Source organism: Cebidichthys violaceus, unplaced genomic scaffold (genome assembly GCF_023349555.1).
Source record: "Cebidichthys violaceus isolate CVI_PGR_0920_01 unplaced genomic scaffold, fCebVio1.0.p SCAF_6, whole genome shotgun sequence".
Lineage (NCBI taxonomy): Eukaryota > Metazoa > Chordata > Actinopteri > Perciformes > Stichaeidae > Cebidichthys > Cebidichthys violaceus.
Window position 1 is genome coordinate 5,294,277 of NW_027176816.1, and position 13,751 is coordinate 5,308,027.

Genomic DNA, 13,751 nt, shown 5'->3' on the forward strand with positions numbered 1-13,751 from the left:
CACACACACACACACACACACACACACACCTCTCCATCCATCCCTCTTTAATATCTCCTTCCTCAAACTCTGTAACCCCTGCATCTGCCCAATGGGCAAGAGGAGCCGTCAGCAGCGAGCCCTCCCTCATCTCTCTCTCTCTCTCTCTCTCTCTCTCTCTCTCTCTCTCTCTCCCTCCCTTCCAGCTCTGACTCTGTCCACAGCGCACTGATAAAGGAGAGGTCCAGTGTAAGCATCCGACCCAGCACAGAGTCACAAAGCCGACAGAACTGCTGCGAGTCACACAACTCCCATATTTTGGCTCCAGCTGTGATTCGGATCCTATTTCTGCCTCTGAACTAAGCCAAAATCAAGGATACGTGTTGGGGACCTGACTGGAGAGGTGAAAAAAAACGACACTTGTTGCTCGTGTGGTCAGGTAAACCTCCTGTCGGCAGCCAGAAGTGCTCAGTGGAGAGTCTGGTGCGCACATGGCACCGAAAACGCGCTCCTCTCACTCCTGACAGTCGCGCTATTAATATGGAGCTACATATTGGATAATGAGGCCTACCTTCTGAATGGGTGCTTAACCTACATCACATCAAACACTGTTTGTTAAAGCCGGGCTCCACCCCAAATCTTTTATTTTTGGGGATCTTTTCGTGGTTAAAAAAAAGCGTAGAGTCATGTTGGGTTTAAACAGGATTTTGAGCCTCCGGGCTTCCCGGATTCGGAGTTGTGGTTCGCCGGGAGTCAAACTCTCACCCCGGTCTTCTTCATGCCATAACCACGGTGCCAGTTCGAGGATTTACTGTGCGTGTCTGTTGCTGCTGCTGCTGGTGACGCCTCGGGTGGACTCTTCATGGTGGTGAGTTACTGTCTGCATACATCACACCTATACAGGCCTACCTGACATCCGAACTTGTTTTTGGAAGAAACTGAAAGTACCCCAAATGATGATTGTAATTATTATTATTGTTATTATTATTATTATTATTATTATTATTATTATTATAATTATTATTATTATTATTATTATTAATAACTAAATTTGATCAGGAGCCTAACTGTAAAAGGGAAGGAAATGGCACATGATTTGAACATCAATCATTGATCTTAATCATTTCAAATGGAGCTGGTCTTTCGATAGAAACGTCAGGGATTCAAACTACCAACGAATTTCACTTATGTTGACCATGTTAATAACCTTTTTCCAAAAGCAAAAGAAAAACACGTTCCAATTAATTCAAAGCTCGATTTTCAGACAGTCAAGGCCGTTATGAGGTTTGAGGGTTTTGATAATTTATTATCGCTGAGTCACTGTATGTGCCGACAGTGCTTTTCGCATCAATATTGTAACATTTTAAACTTTAGCATTCTTGGTCTTATTTGTGCATTTTTTGCAGCAAATCATTTAAACACATTGCGGTTTATAAAAAAAATTCTATTATTTGTCACGAATGAATGCGTTGCCTTGTGATTTTTATGGGGAAACGTCTGCAATGAGAAACGCAAATGTGTTTGTATCTGTCATCACTTAATTTAATTCAAAATGATTTGCTCCTGAAAAAAAGAGTAAGAAACACGATGGAACATTAAAATAACCTATTTTTTACGAGTTTTTGAACTATTCAAGCGTCTTTAAGATTTAGTTCCTGAAATGCATTTTCTCTTCATGTCAGTTTGTTGGCCTGCCACATTGTGTAATAATAATAGAGCGATAAATGTAATTTATACTGGCGCTGTTGGCTGAGCGCGTGTTGAGCAAAGGATGGGGCCTGCGTTCAACAAGGCAGAGCAGTCATTAATTCACCAGGTACCGCACACGCGCAAATTACTTCACTAAAATACCCCAAAACCAGCCATCTAGAGCATAGGTGAGGGGTGAACAAAATATCTCGTTGCCTGCGCAATAACATACGTGAAAGTGTCCATGTGTGTGAGTGTGTTTATGAGAGAAGTGTCTGTGTGTGGGCGGGTATGGGGGTAATGGAATGCCTAATAGTTTGTGTAGATTAAAAGCAGTTATGGGGAGTAGTGGGACCAGTGTGTGTAGAGGCTTTGGCTGGGCAGTATTGGCTTTGAGGGGAGTTTAGTGCAGGGGATACAGTCTCTAACTGTTTATCACATTTCTGTGGGTGTACAATAAGTGATGATATGGACAGATCCGGGGCTTTACCACGGAAATATAGTGGGATGTTGGAGCCATTTGAGAAAGGTGTAAAAGCATAAATAATGTAATACAAAGACATCATAATACATGCGTTCTTATGAAATTAGATTTTTTTGTAAAATAGAAAAAGTTACTGATAACATTTAAGAAAATTAGCAGATTATTAATCTTTTTTTAGTGTTTCTTGTGATTCAATAGGGCTTGAGAAGATGACATAGCAACAGAGGTCGATGTAGTATCAGCTGCGTCATCAGAAGTCAATAAAAGCCTTCCATTTGTGTCCCACTTGTCTTTCTTCTATGATTCACAGTATAGTCGCAGGGCTTTACAGCATGTTGTTTTAGACCTGTGGATAATGATTTACTATCCTATTAAATCCACAAGTCCTCCTGACTCTCAGAGAGAAAATTAAGTGTGAATTGCTGCTCTGGCTCTTTCCTTTGATGAGCACTCTGTTCTTATTCCTCCTCTCTAATCCCACTCTTGGGAGCAGAGAGCCTCCAGTCTCCATCCTCTCGCCTGACCTCGTAAAACACGACCACACAGCTACACGCTCCCTGACCTCCACTCACTGACCCGCCAAAACCCTGCAGCCACCGAGCTGCAAGAGGTCTAATGCACGCACAATTAGGTTTCGAGTAATATTTTTGTGGTAATCTCAAAGCAGCATTTATCTTGATAGGATACTGTAGGAGTCTCCTTTATCAGGGCAGGGAGAAAGATTGGAGGCATGCAAGAGAACTGTGGGTATGGTGAGCATGAGAGCGAACAGGCAGAAGACAGAGAGGAGTAAAGTGAGTAAATGGGGACTTAGTTTGACAGGGTTATTGGAGGCCCCAGACTCCGTGCTCTGATTTGTGACGACATGATTTCAACTATTCCATTGGGAAACATTTGAACACACATACACACGCAGGACTTGTGGGGAGAGGTTAAGTGCTTATTTATTTGGAGAGCGGAGTAAATGGTTTCCACTCCCCTCCTGCTCGCAAACCTTAAACTATTAAGTGTAGTGAACTCTGACTCACAGAGGACTGTTACTGCAGCTCTCGTTCACGCCACTCAACACCTTCGAGTGTGTGTGTGTATCCACATTTGTAAATCCCCACCATATGAGGGCGCCTATGTGTACTAATTAATTGCAATATACAATCAATCACTGCTGTGACTTTGTATTCTGCATATGAATCCTTTTTAAATGAAGTTAGTGTGGATTCAGTTCAAAACCACCTGGACGTTTCTTGTGTCTATTGCGTCTTCAGGTACATTGGTGCACTGGGGGCCCGTGTGATCTGCGACAACATCCCAGGCTTGGTGAACAAGCAGCGGCAACTCTGTCAGCGCCACCCAGACATCATGCAGGCCATCGGCGAGGGCACCAAAGAGTGGATCAGAGAGTGCCAGCACCAATTCAGACACCACCGCTGGAACTGCAGCACACTGGACCGCGACCACACCGTGTTTGGACGTGTCTTGCTACGGAGTAAGTCAATGGGTGTGTCTACATATCTTCCTGTCTAATTACTGATTGTGGCCAAAGAGTAGAGATCCTGAGTCTGAACCTGAGCCCCATCTGCAACTATCTCACTCCTCATTCTCTTCCATCTCCTTCATTTTTACGGCCTCTCCCTTCTTCTCTCCGTCCATCTCCGCTCACTCTGTTCTTTCTCCGATCTTTCCCTCTCACGTATACTGGTGCTCCGTGTTTATAGACGCTAATGGACTGTTGTAATGCCTTACGCCTCGTCAATAAACACACAGGCTTCAAGACGCAGGCTTGTCGTCATTTTGTTTTTCCACTCCTGCCAGACCTCTCTGCTGTGTAATAGATTCATGCCTTTACACATATGCAAACGGGCGCACATGCATGTTACAACATACATTTTTTTCAACTCTCTTTGTAGACAGTGCATGTATATTTCCTCCTTATGAAGAGTTTTATAACAGCACACTGTCTGAATCATGACTATTTATTGAATAATAGAGCGACAGGGGCTCTTCAGTAAAAACACCTGATAGGAAAGGTGTCCTCCGCCAGCTGGCTATTTTGCATGAAAGATTAAATGATAAAAGTTCTATAAATTGTCCATCACACATTATTTTGCAATAATACTGCAGTAGCCACTATTTATCATTACAGCTGCATTCTGAATGCAGGGCATGTACGCAGTGATGCACCTGTAAGTCACTGTTGCATGCAGTGGGACTAATACAAAGAGTGACTCTCTGGTGCTACATCTTTGGGGTTATGGTTGTGGCCTATGCTTTCTCTTGACTTTGTTGCTTTTGGAGCAAGGCATAAAGGTAAAGGCTAAATTTACAGTAGTTCATTCTAGTGAATCTGGATTCAGGTTGCATAAAATGAGGTGCTTGTCTCTACAGACTTAGTATCAGAAGTGTTACTGTCTCTCTTCCATCCATCCTAAGCGTGTGTGGGGGTTAACAATGCATGGAAAAAAACAGGAGATATGGAGATACAGGCTGCGTGTGTGGAGGACAGGAATAAACAGTAATGTAGATGTAAATATTTAGAGAGATATTCTCACTGTCAGACAAACAGCGCAGATTTGAACGATGACCAGCAATACCTTCCTCCATCCTCCCCCACACACGCCACCTCAACAGCACCCACTGCCCCCTTCTCCTCACCCTACAGATGGAATAGGACATTCCAGTGAATATAGAGTAGGTTGGACCACACAATCTCATCTAGCCTTGGCTGGTTCAGATTGTTTTCAGATACAAAAGTTCCCCACTGTTATTCATTTATTATCAGTACTATTTAGTTTTTGTGATGTTATTTTAAAGTGCTGCTACTTCAGTATTTCCCAATTCCTAAAAATAGGAAATATAGCTTCATTCATGTCTTTATGTGTTACTTTGCAGTACAGTGTTGTAAATTCAAATTACCAAAACAGCAACCTTGAGGTTGTGATCAAACTAAAACAATTATGTGTGTGAGCATGGTTAGAAACAGAGACAGTTGTGGTCATGCATGTTTTGGCAGCGCTCAGAGACAAATATTTGCGTCATATTGCGTGTGTAAAGTACAAGTGAAACACCAGCCATTATGTGCCCTGTGTAGACCGCTGAATTGATTAAAATACAAACTGGGGCTGGCCGTTGTAGCCTAAAAAAGACAGTTTGATTCAAGCTTGGGCATTTCAGTTGCACGTGAGATGGATGACTGAAAAACACGGCTGAAAGGCATTCTATGTTGACAAGGTCTAAAAATGGTTTATTCTCTTGGGAGCTGAATGTCTTGTCAGCAACCTGCTGATTACATAATAAGTTATTGGGTATTCAATGTTGACATTTCAACCTGAAGGCTGTGTTAAAGGAAACCTCAAGTGGGGTCCGAAATAGAAAGAGTTCATCATCTGGGGAGCATGAGTATGAGTTTTATTAGATACTGATGTTTCTTGTGTATCAGTAACAAAATGGCTTGCTGGTGGCACAAGATGGAAAGCTTGCATGGTCACCAAAAAATATCAGGACTCATGCTCTAGTAACCACGAACCTCAGCAGTAAATGTAATAGAAATTCAACCCACAGTTTTTGAGATGATGTGTCATGTTTCATAGCATTGGTACCAGATGGTTGTCAGGGGTCAAGGGAGGTGATCATCACGAGCCCTGACAATTTAAATACATTTATTTATAAAGCTGATGTACAAAAAAAATAACTCAACCGCAAGGGCACAGTGCAGCACCCAGACGATGGACAGCAAGTACATTTTGTAGTTCATCTTCAAAACAGGCAAGCATTGGGCACATTTTTTATTTAATGTTTTTAATAATTAGCTCTGCAAGCCGAAAGTGAAGTATTTTGTGGATTCTTTGTACCCCCTCACTCAGAGACTTCTAGGTAATGTTAGTGGAGTGGAGCACCAACGCATAAGCCCAGCTGATCAACTCACACTGCAGCGGCTTTGCAGCGTTTAGATAACAATGGCTTTTCTCTTTAATAACACTGCAGCACAGAGGCTGTTCTCCACACTCGGAGATATGACGTTAACAACAACACAGTGGAGCTCTCTGCTTCCCGTAAGATTCCCGGAGATTCCCAGTTGGACTTTTATATGGGCAGTGTAATTAAAATATACAGCTTTCAGTATCTGGCTTTTACTTCACAAGAAGCCAATTCATACAGAAGATTAATTTACTCATTTCTCATTAGAATCTCATTTCAGGTGCATAATTTTCTTCTATCTGAAACAGCATTTGAGTCATTTCAACTTTTGAGTACAGAGGCACCAAGTGAAAACCACATTTGTCTGTTAGGCTGTGACTAAAGATGGACAAGCTCTTCTGCCTCTGGCTGTTGTCTTTTAAAGGTATTCACTCCCAGGGGCGCTGCAAAAAGCAACTGCGACTAAACACTATATCTAATTCTCTATGTGTCTTTGGCCACACAATAGATGACTCATATTCTAAGGAACTAAAGAGACCAGAAAAGCACAGCAATGGTAGAAAATGCTGTCATGACATCACCCTGGTGCTGATTAATGGGGTATCACTGTGTCTGTATTTAAACAATTTATGTGAGCAGAGGAGAGCCCCGCAGCTGGGATTATTTCCATGATAATATTTAAACAGAGCTGTCCTATACTCCACATCAGGCCTGATATGCCCCCGTCAGCTGCACCCTCATGTTCTGATGGCTCACACCCAGGCCTGGTCATGGCATTAACTGTATCTGTGCATGCATGTGGGGTGCACAGTTTTTAGGTCTTGAGGTCGCACAAAATCTATTGTATTGCATGATATCAGTAACTACAATTTCTGTATTCAATAATAGATTGTGTTATTTCAACCTCTACCTCAGTCTATACTCTATATTTTTTATTTTATAATTTTTTGCTTTTGTGCTTTCTCTCTTTCTCAGGCAGTCGTGAAGCAGCATTCGTCTACGCCATCTCCTCAGCGGGAGTGGTGTATGCGCTCACTCGCGCCTGCAGCCAAGGGGAGCTGAAAACGTGTAACTGTGACCCGCACAAGCGGGGACGGGCTAGCGATGAGAGAGGAGAGTTTGACTGGGGTGGCTGTAGCGATAACATCAACTACGGGATAAAGTTTGCCAAAGCCTTCATAGATGCCAAAGAGAGGACAGTCCGAGATGCACGGGCACTCATGAACCTACACAACAACCGCTGTGGCAGAACAGTAAGTGTGTGATTACAGCGGCATCAATTAACCCAAATAACAAAAAAAAATCTCAATTACATCTAGTAATATATCTAGCTTTGCAGGTTTTTGTTTTATTTGTTGTTAAATCTGCATCTTGGACCCCATTTACACCTGGTAACGATTCTGGCAACGTTATGTTGGTAATGATAACCTTTTCCTGGTATTAAGCGTTCTTGTTATCAAGGTTCCATCTGCACTGTGATTCTCTATAATGATGTAGGTGGAGCAGACAAACTAGTTGATGCAGTTACGTGACCCATCAACTTGTTAGAGACAACGCAGACAAACTGTACAGAGCGCATTAACACCTTGCTGGGATCCAATCTCAATACATTGCCATTCCAAATTACAATGCATTCTGGGTGCATTTTAGGGCTGTCCATTTTTATTTGAATTTCAAACTACAGTTTGAATGTGAGAAAAGATTAAATATTTGATCTGTACCTCTTCATTTTCAAAATTGTCAGTGTATAAGTGTTCACGGGTCGTGTCCTGTGCTGCAGCAGGGGGGTTCCTACATGCACTGTTAGGAGATATGATAAACTAGCTAGGGTTGCATTCAGATTTGTTTAATTCAGAACTTGATTTTTTTTTTGTAGAGGTGACAGACTTGCATTTACACCTTGTGTTGACATGTGTTCTTATACAGATACAATTTTCAGTTACAGATCACATGTTAATACAAAGTGGATCTGAGTTTTTTGTCGCCAGCCCAATGTCGGTAAAAGGAATTTTGTCTGTGGTGCTCACCGCGGTAAAAAACACTTTCAGAGAATTCAACAGCATATCTTTCCAGAAAGTGTCTCCATATCTCTGGGTAATCCAGGGACTTCACTGTCAACAGTTAAGGGACTATTAGTAGCTCAGATGAAACTAAGATCTGTGGATCATCCAGGGTGAAAATCCTTTCACCTCCATTGTCTTGCAGTGCAGGCAGAAATCTCAGAGGTGGATATCTATCTTGAAACCTCTGCAGATGAAACCAAACATTATCTACAAGAACTAAATACCACTAGAGCATTAGGTGAGAAATATGTTTTTATGAAATTAGGTTACATTTTTATGTCTTAATGCTGCATTTACAGAACATGTAAAACCAAATGTCAAGATGGCTAAATACACACACACAATCCCCATTTCTCTCTGTTTTAAGGCAGTGAAGCGGTTCATGAAGCTGGAGTGTAAATGTCACGGTGTGAGCGGCTCTTGCACACTGCGGACATGTTGGATGGCCATGTCAGACTTCAGGAAGACCGGTGACTACCTGAGGAGGAAATACAACGGGGCCATCGAGGTGACGATGAATCAGGATGGGACAGGCTTTGCTGTCGCTAACAAAGCCTTCAGGAAGGCCACCAAGAATGACCTGGTCTACTTTGAGAACTCTCCGGATTACTGCCTACAAGACAAAACAGCAGGTAAGACGGCAAAAAGAGAGAAGAAGAAGGTGGACTGGATTGAAAGACGAAGAAAGGCAGTTTCTCATGGCCGTTGATGGATTGTCTCGACTGTGTTATGTTTTAGGGGTGTTAAGTGTATGTTGTGTGTATGTTCATGCATGACTAGTGTGTTTGTGTGTGTGTGTGTGAATGTCAATGTGTGTGTGTGTGTGTGTGTGTGTGTGTAATGGTAGTCAGATAACACAGCAGGACTCCTGTGTGATGTCAGTGGAAGGTAATATCCTTGTACCCTGGGGACGTTCTGTGACCACCTGACCTCTATCAGTCTCTGTCAACACACACACATACATATATATACACACACACACACACACACACACACACACACACCTATGGTCAGAGGAAGTGTTGATCAACCTTTGCACACTACACCCAATTAGTTATGACTGTTTCTGATTGGCCGGTTGATGGATGAAACACTGTCAAACCAACTTTTACAATAGTTGCCTCCATCACTCAGAAGCTCTGTCCAGTTCTTCCTCGCTCCCTTTGTCTGTCCTCTCTCTTCGTTCCATCGTCCATCCTCCCCCTCTTTCTCACCTTCCCAGTGGAATCCACAGCCTAGGGACACAAGCAGCTAATTTGAAAAAAAAAAAAATCACTTCTTTCTGTCTGTCACAGTCTCTCCCTCTCTGTCTGTCTGAACTAAGCGTAGCTGGAGGGCAGAGTGGGCCTCAGAGTGTGAGAGCCTGTCTGTCTGTCACGCTCCACTGTCCATTTAACCCTCACACGCACATGCATGCACACACACACACACACATGCACATACAGAGAGTGGCTTCAAAGGGAGCAGTGGCTTGGGAAAGGCAGTGTAACTATAGGCCACTCTACCAACACTGCATAGTTGTGTGTGTGGGTCTGTTGTTCTATGGGCAGCTTGTTGTGATAGGTAGCAGTTCAAACAGGGAGCTTCTCACACGAAACACCAGCACTAATCTCTGTGGGGATGCCATTCACATAAGACACAGACAATATGCCACGGCATTAGGTAATATCCAGAGTGCTAAACACTACAAAATACATTCAACAACGGTGATTCCACTACAGATCCAACATTGAACCAAATGGTTCAAATGAGCTAAAGTGAAACTATGATATTTGTAATAACGCAAATTTACTAAAGGTCCAGCCTGGAACATCAACTTATTTACAGTATATCCTGAGCTTAACTCCATTTGATCATTAGCATTCATGTTTTTGACAACAAGCCTAAGGCTGTCAAGGGATAATGCCATCGCATCATATCTTTCAAACTGTAATTATGAGTAGCTGAGCTGTAATTCTGAGTGGGAAATATCTACGATATCTCTCGCTTGGTTAAAAGAACTACAGAAGTTTCAACAAAATGTTGGCAACATGGCTGCAAAGTAGGGTTGCACAATAAATTTGAATTGTGTCCAAATTGCAATACGGCCTACAGACATTTTAAAATCGAAGCAGGCGAAATGGGTATATCAAAATACAAATTTTCAAATTCAATATTGTTGTGCTGCAGAGATGGCGCACACACAAATTACACCATAAGTGTTTTAATGTTTTTCAGTGAAAATGACAATAATGATGATAATTGAAATCATCATTAACGCCACTAGTTGAATGGTGGGGTATCAAAATGGACAGGGAGGGCAAACTAGTGTGACCCGTTTTTCATACAGCAAAGATTACATCAAAAATATTAGAAAGATTGAATATATTCATGGATATCAGGATATCAGGTGTGACAAAGTTACAATCTTATGTAATAAGAACACTTCCACACTGGACACATTTCACTGGAGCTGCAGTTAAAACAATTGTAAACTTAAAATCACAAGGTATCAAATAAAGGGTAGGTGGTATACCGGTTTGATCCCCGACGTCACGTTCGGCCACAACATGGATTTTTCAATACAGTCTTTAACATGATTAACACACACACACACACACACACACACACACACACACACACACACACACACACACACACACACACACACACACACACATTTTGGTTTTAGCACACAGACATACAACACGTCTTGCTTTTCATTTTGGCGCCCATGTTAGCAGGTTAGCACGGCCACACAGCCCAACTGCTGCGGCTCATAAGCCTGTGGTGTCCACACAGAGAGCTGCTACTGCCAGCTCTCAACAGATCATTTTCACTGTCTATTCTTTCTGAGAAAAAAATTGTCCATTACCATTTCCGAAAGCCAAATCACTTGTTGTGTCCAGCCAATAGTAACAAATATAAAGATGTTCAATTTCAGCAATTGCCCACTATTGAGAAGCTAAAACTAGGTGATGTCTGGCTTTTTAACTTGAAAAATGTATTAAGCTATTAACGGATTATCAAAAGAGTTGCAGATGAATGTTTATTTGTTGTTTTCAGTAGAAGAATTGTCAGAAAAGTAAAACATAAAAGACCAGAAACTAACTTTAGTTCACTTTGAGCTTTTTTTGGCTAACTCTTTTGTGCTCTGTGCAGGCTCCCTGGGCACGGCTGGGCGGGTCTGCAACAAGACATCACGTGGCACGGATGGCTGTGAGGTCATGTGCTGTGGGCGGGGCTACGACACTACGAGAGTCAAGCAAATCACTAAGTGCGAGTGCAAGTTCAAATGGTGCTGCGCCGTGGAGTGTAAGGACTGTGAGGAAGCTGTGGACATACACACGTGCAAAGCTCCCAAGCGAGCTGAATGGTTGGACCAGACCTGAGGACGTGCCCCCTCTGCCCCCTCTAATGCAACCCCACCCCTTTCTCCTTTATGGGACATCCTGTGGAACATGGCATTCTGGGAAAGTTTGTCCGAAAGTGCTCTGCCCTCCCCTGCCCCAACTTCGGTTCATCATTGCATGGCTTTTGTACCTGTCTCTGTGAAAGCACTATAGTTCAGTACCCATCAATATGAATTAACATCCATTAGCCCTTGTTTGTGAATGGCCCTGTGACTGAACTGCTGGAATCAGATGAACGGTGAAACCAGTGAAGACTTTGGGGTAAGGGTGGATTGGACTTTCATTGAAGATTCAGTCCAGAAGGCCTTTTTTTCTAGCGTGTGGTACTGGGTTAAAATGGTTTGCTGCTTTCCTGATGCTTTAAAGAAACATTTTTACATTAACTGAGCCTTAAAACGTATCCAGTATTATTACAACAACATCATATACTCACATAATGTTCTTTTTTTGGGGGGGAAATAGACTTTTATCTACCAAATACTTGGTTGGACTTTGGGAAGTAGCTTGACAAGTGCACTTTGAGAAGTGGACATCTAAGCGTGGCCCTGTGTGGCCAAACAGAAGTCCAGGCAGAGGACTACCAGAGAACAGGGAGATGGACACTAGATGAATAAATGGACGGATGCGTCATTGGGACTTGTAAAAAAAGAAAAAGGAAAAAGACAAAAACCTGTTTAAAGTGATTTATTTAAAATGTAAAGTGTTGTTTCATTTCTCATCTGCGGATGAGACTGCACTACATTGGCTGACAGAAGGAGAGAGAAGAGCACTCCAATTATTATGATTATACAGTGTACTCTAGTTTTCAGCGTGTAAGATGACAAACTGCCACCACAACATCGGACAAATTTCACTTCTCTGCTCTCCAGCTTGCTTGTATAACATTGTGTATATTGCCTTATCGAAACAGATGTTCATATGAAATATATGGTGCATTACTATGACACTGGATTATTTGTTTTTTGTTCAGACAGACAAACATAGAGGTTGAAGGCAAGAAAGAGACTAGATGCAGACAGAACAGAACTAATCAGTGTGATCGAGCAGGATAGTGAGTAAGTTCCCGTTGTACTGCTGTCATAACCTTCCATGTTGTTCCCATCACACACACATATACACACGCACGTACACACACACACACACACACACACACACACACACACACACACACACACACACACACACACACACACACACACACTGCATTGCTCCTCACCTGCATGAGTTGAGAGACACTGGGGCAGTAATAATAATACAATCTATGTTGGTAACAAAGGCTGATTCTTTGTGAGTTGGGGTGTGGTGTGTTATATCTGTCAAGAGGAGGGAAGTGTTTGATTAAAGGCCCAACCTAAACCCCAACCCCTGCTGGCCTCATCCTACCCCTCGCTATGTGGAATTCCAGGTGGGTCCCAGGCTAATGACTAGATGGCTATAATTACCCAGGGCTGTTGATAGCTGGTGATTGGACATGGTCGTGCCACAGAGGACCTAGTGTGGGCTCCTGCTGGGACCACATTTAATCAAAGGCTTCTTGGCCGGCTTATCAAAGGGAATACTTTCCAGCAATCTTCTCTGCCTCGGCCCCCTCTGCTATCCAGACTCTCAGTGCAGTTCAGTCTCTGTTACAATAGAGCCCAGGGACTCCTGTTCACGTGAATCTAAAGGGATATTGCACACCAGTAAAAAAATTAAGACAAAAAGTAGCATGTAAACACAAATGATAAATTCATTGCTATTTTACTCAGCAAACCATATTTTTTTTTACATTACAGTCATTTAGCAGACGCTTTTATCCAAAGCAACTTACAATTCAGTAGCTATCTACACCGTAGACGCAGCTACGGGAGCAATTTTGGGGTTAAGTGTCTTGCTCAAGGACACATTGACATGAGACTAGCGGAGCAGGAGCCGGGGATCGAACTGCCTACCCTCTGATTGAAAGGCGGCCCTGCTCTCCACTTAACCACAGTCACCCGTTTTTTTCTGTAAGGCTCTAATCGTGTATGCTGTGTTGGTCAATATGTGTCCCAGTGGTAAGATCATCTCTTCTTGCCCAGGCTTGGGACAGGATGCAGCCATGTTCAGGCCTGATTAGACACCAATGCCAGTGCAAGGCATCTGTCCTCGATGTACCTTGATGCAGGAAGCAGACACAAGCGCAGATACACCAGCTAACACAAAATTGCTCTTCTGTGTCTCTTCAATCAATACAATACCCTCATGTGTTGC

At 42.7% G+C, this 13,751-nt stretch overlaps 1 protein-coding gene across 2 annotated transcripts; it reads left to right on the forward strand.

Moving 5' to 3' along the window:
* Window positions 1-229: 229 nt before the first annotated feature.
* LOC137889421 (protein Wnt-2b-A) lies at window positions 230-12,433 on the forward strand. 2 transcript variants are annotated; one of them, XM_068733273.1, is made up of 5 exons: window positions 230-847; window positions 3,415-3,647; window positions 7,040-7,317; window positions 8,495-8,759; window positions 11,269-12,433. In XM_068733273.1, exons 1-5 carry the CDS (start codon window positions 666-668, stop codon window positions 11,496-11,498), a joined length of 1,188 nt encoding a protein of 395 aa, XP_068589374.1. In that variant the 5' UTR covers window positions 230-665; the 3' UTR covers window positions 11,499-12,433. The 2 variants fall into 2 exon arrangements, with proteins under 2 accessions (XP_068589374.1, XP_068589375.1); XM_068733274.1 differs by having other exon boundaries at window positions 3,415-3,635.
* Window positions 12,434-13,751: the final 1,318 nt, after the last annotated feature.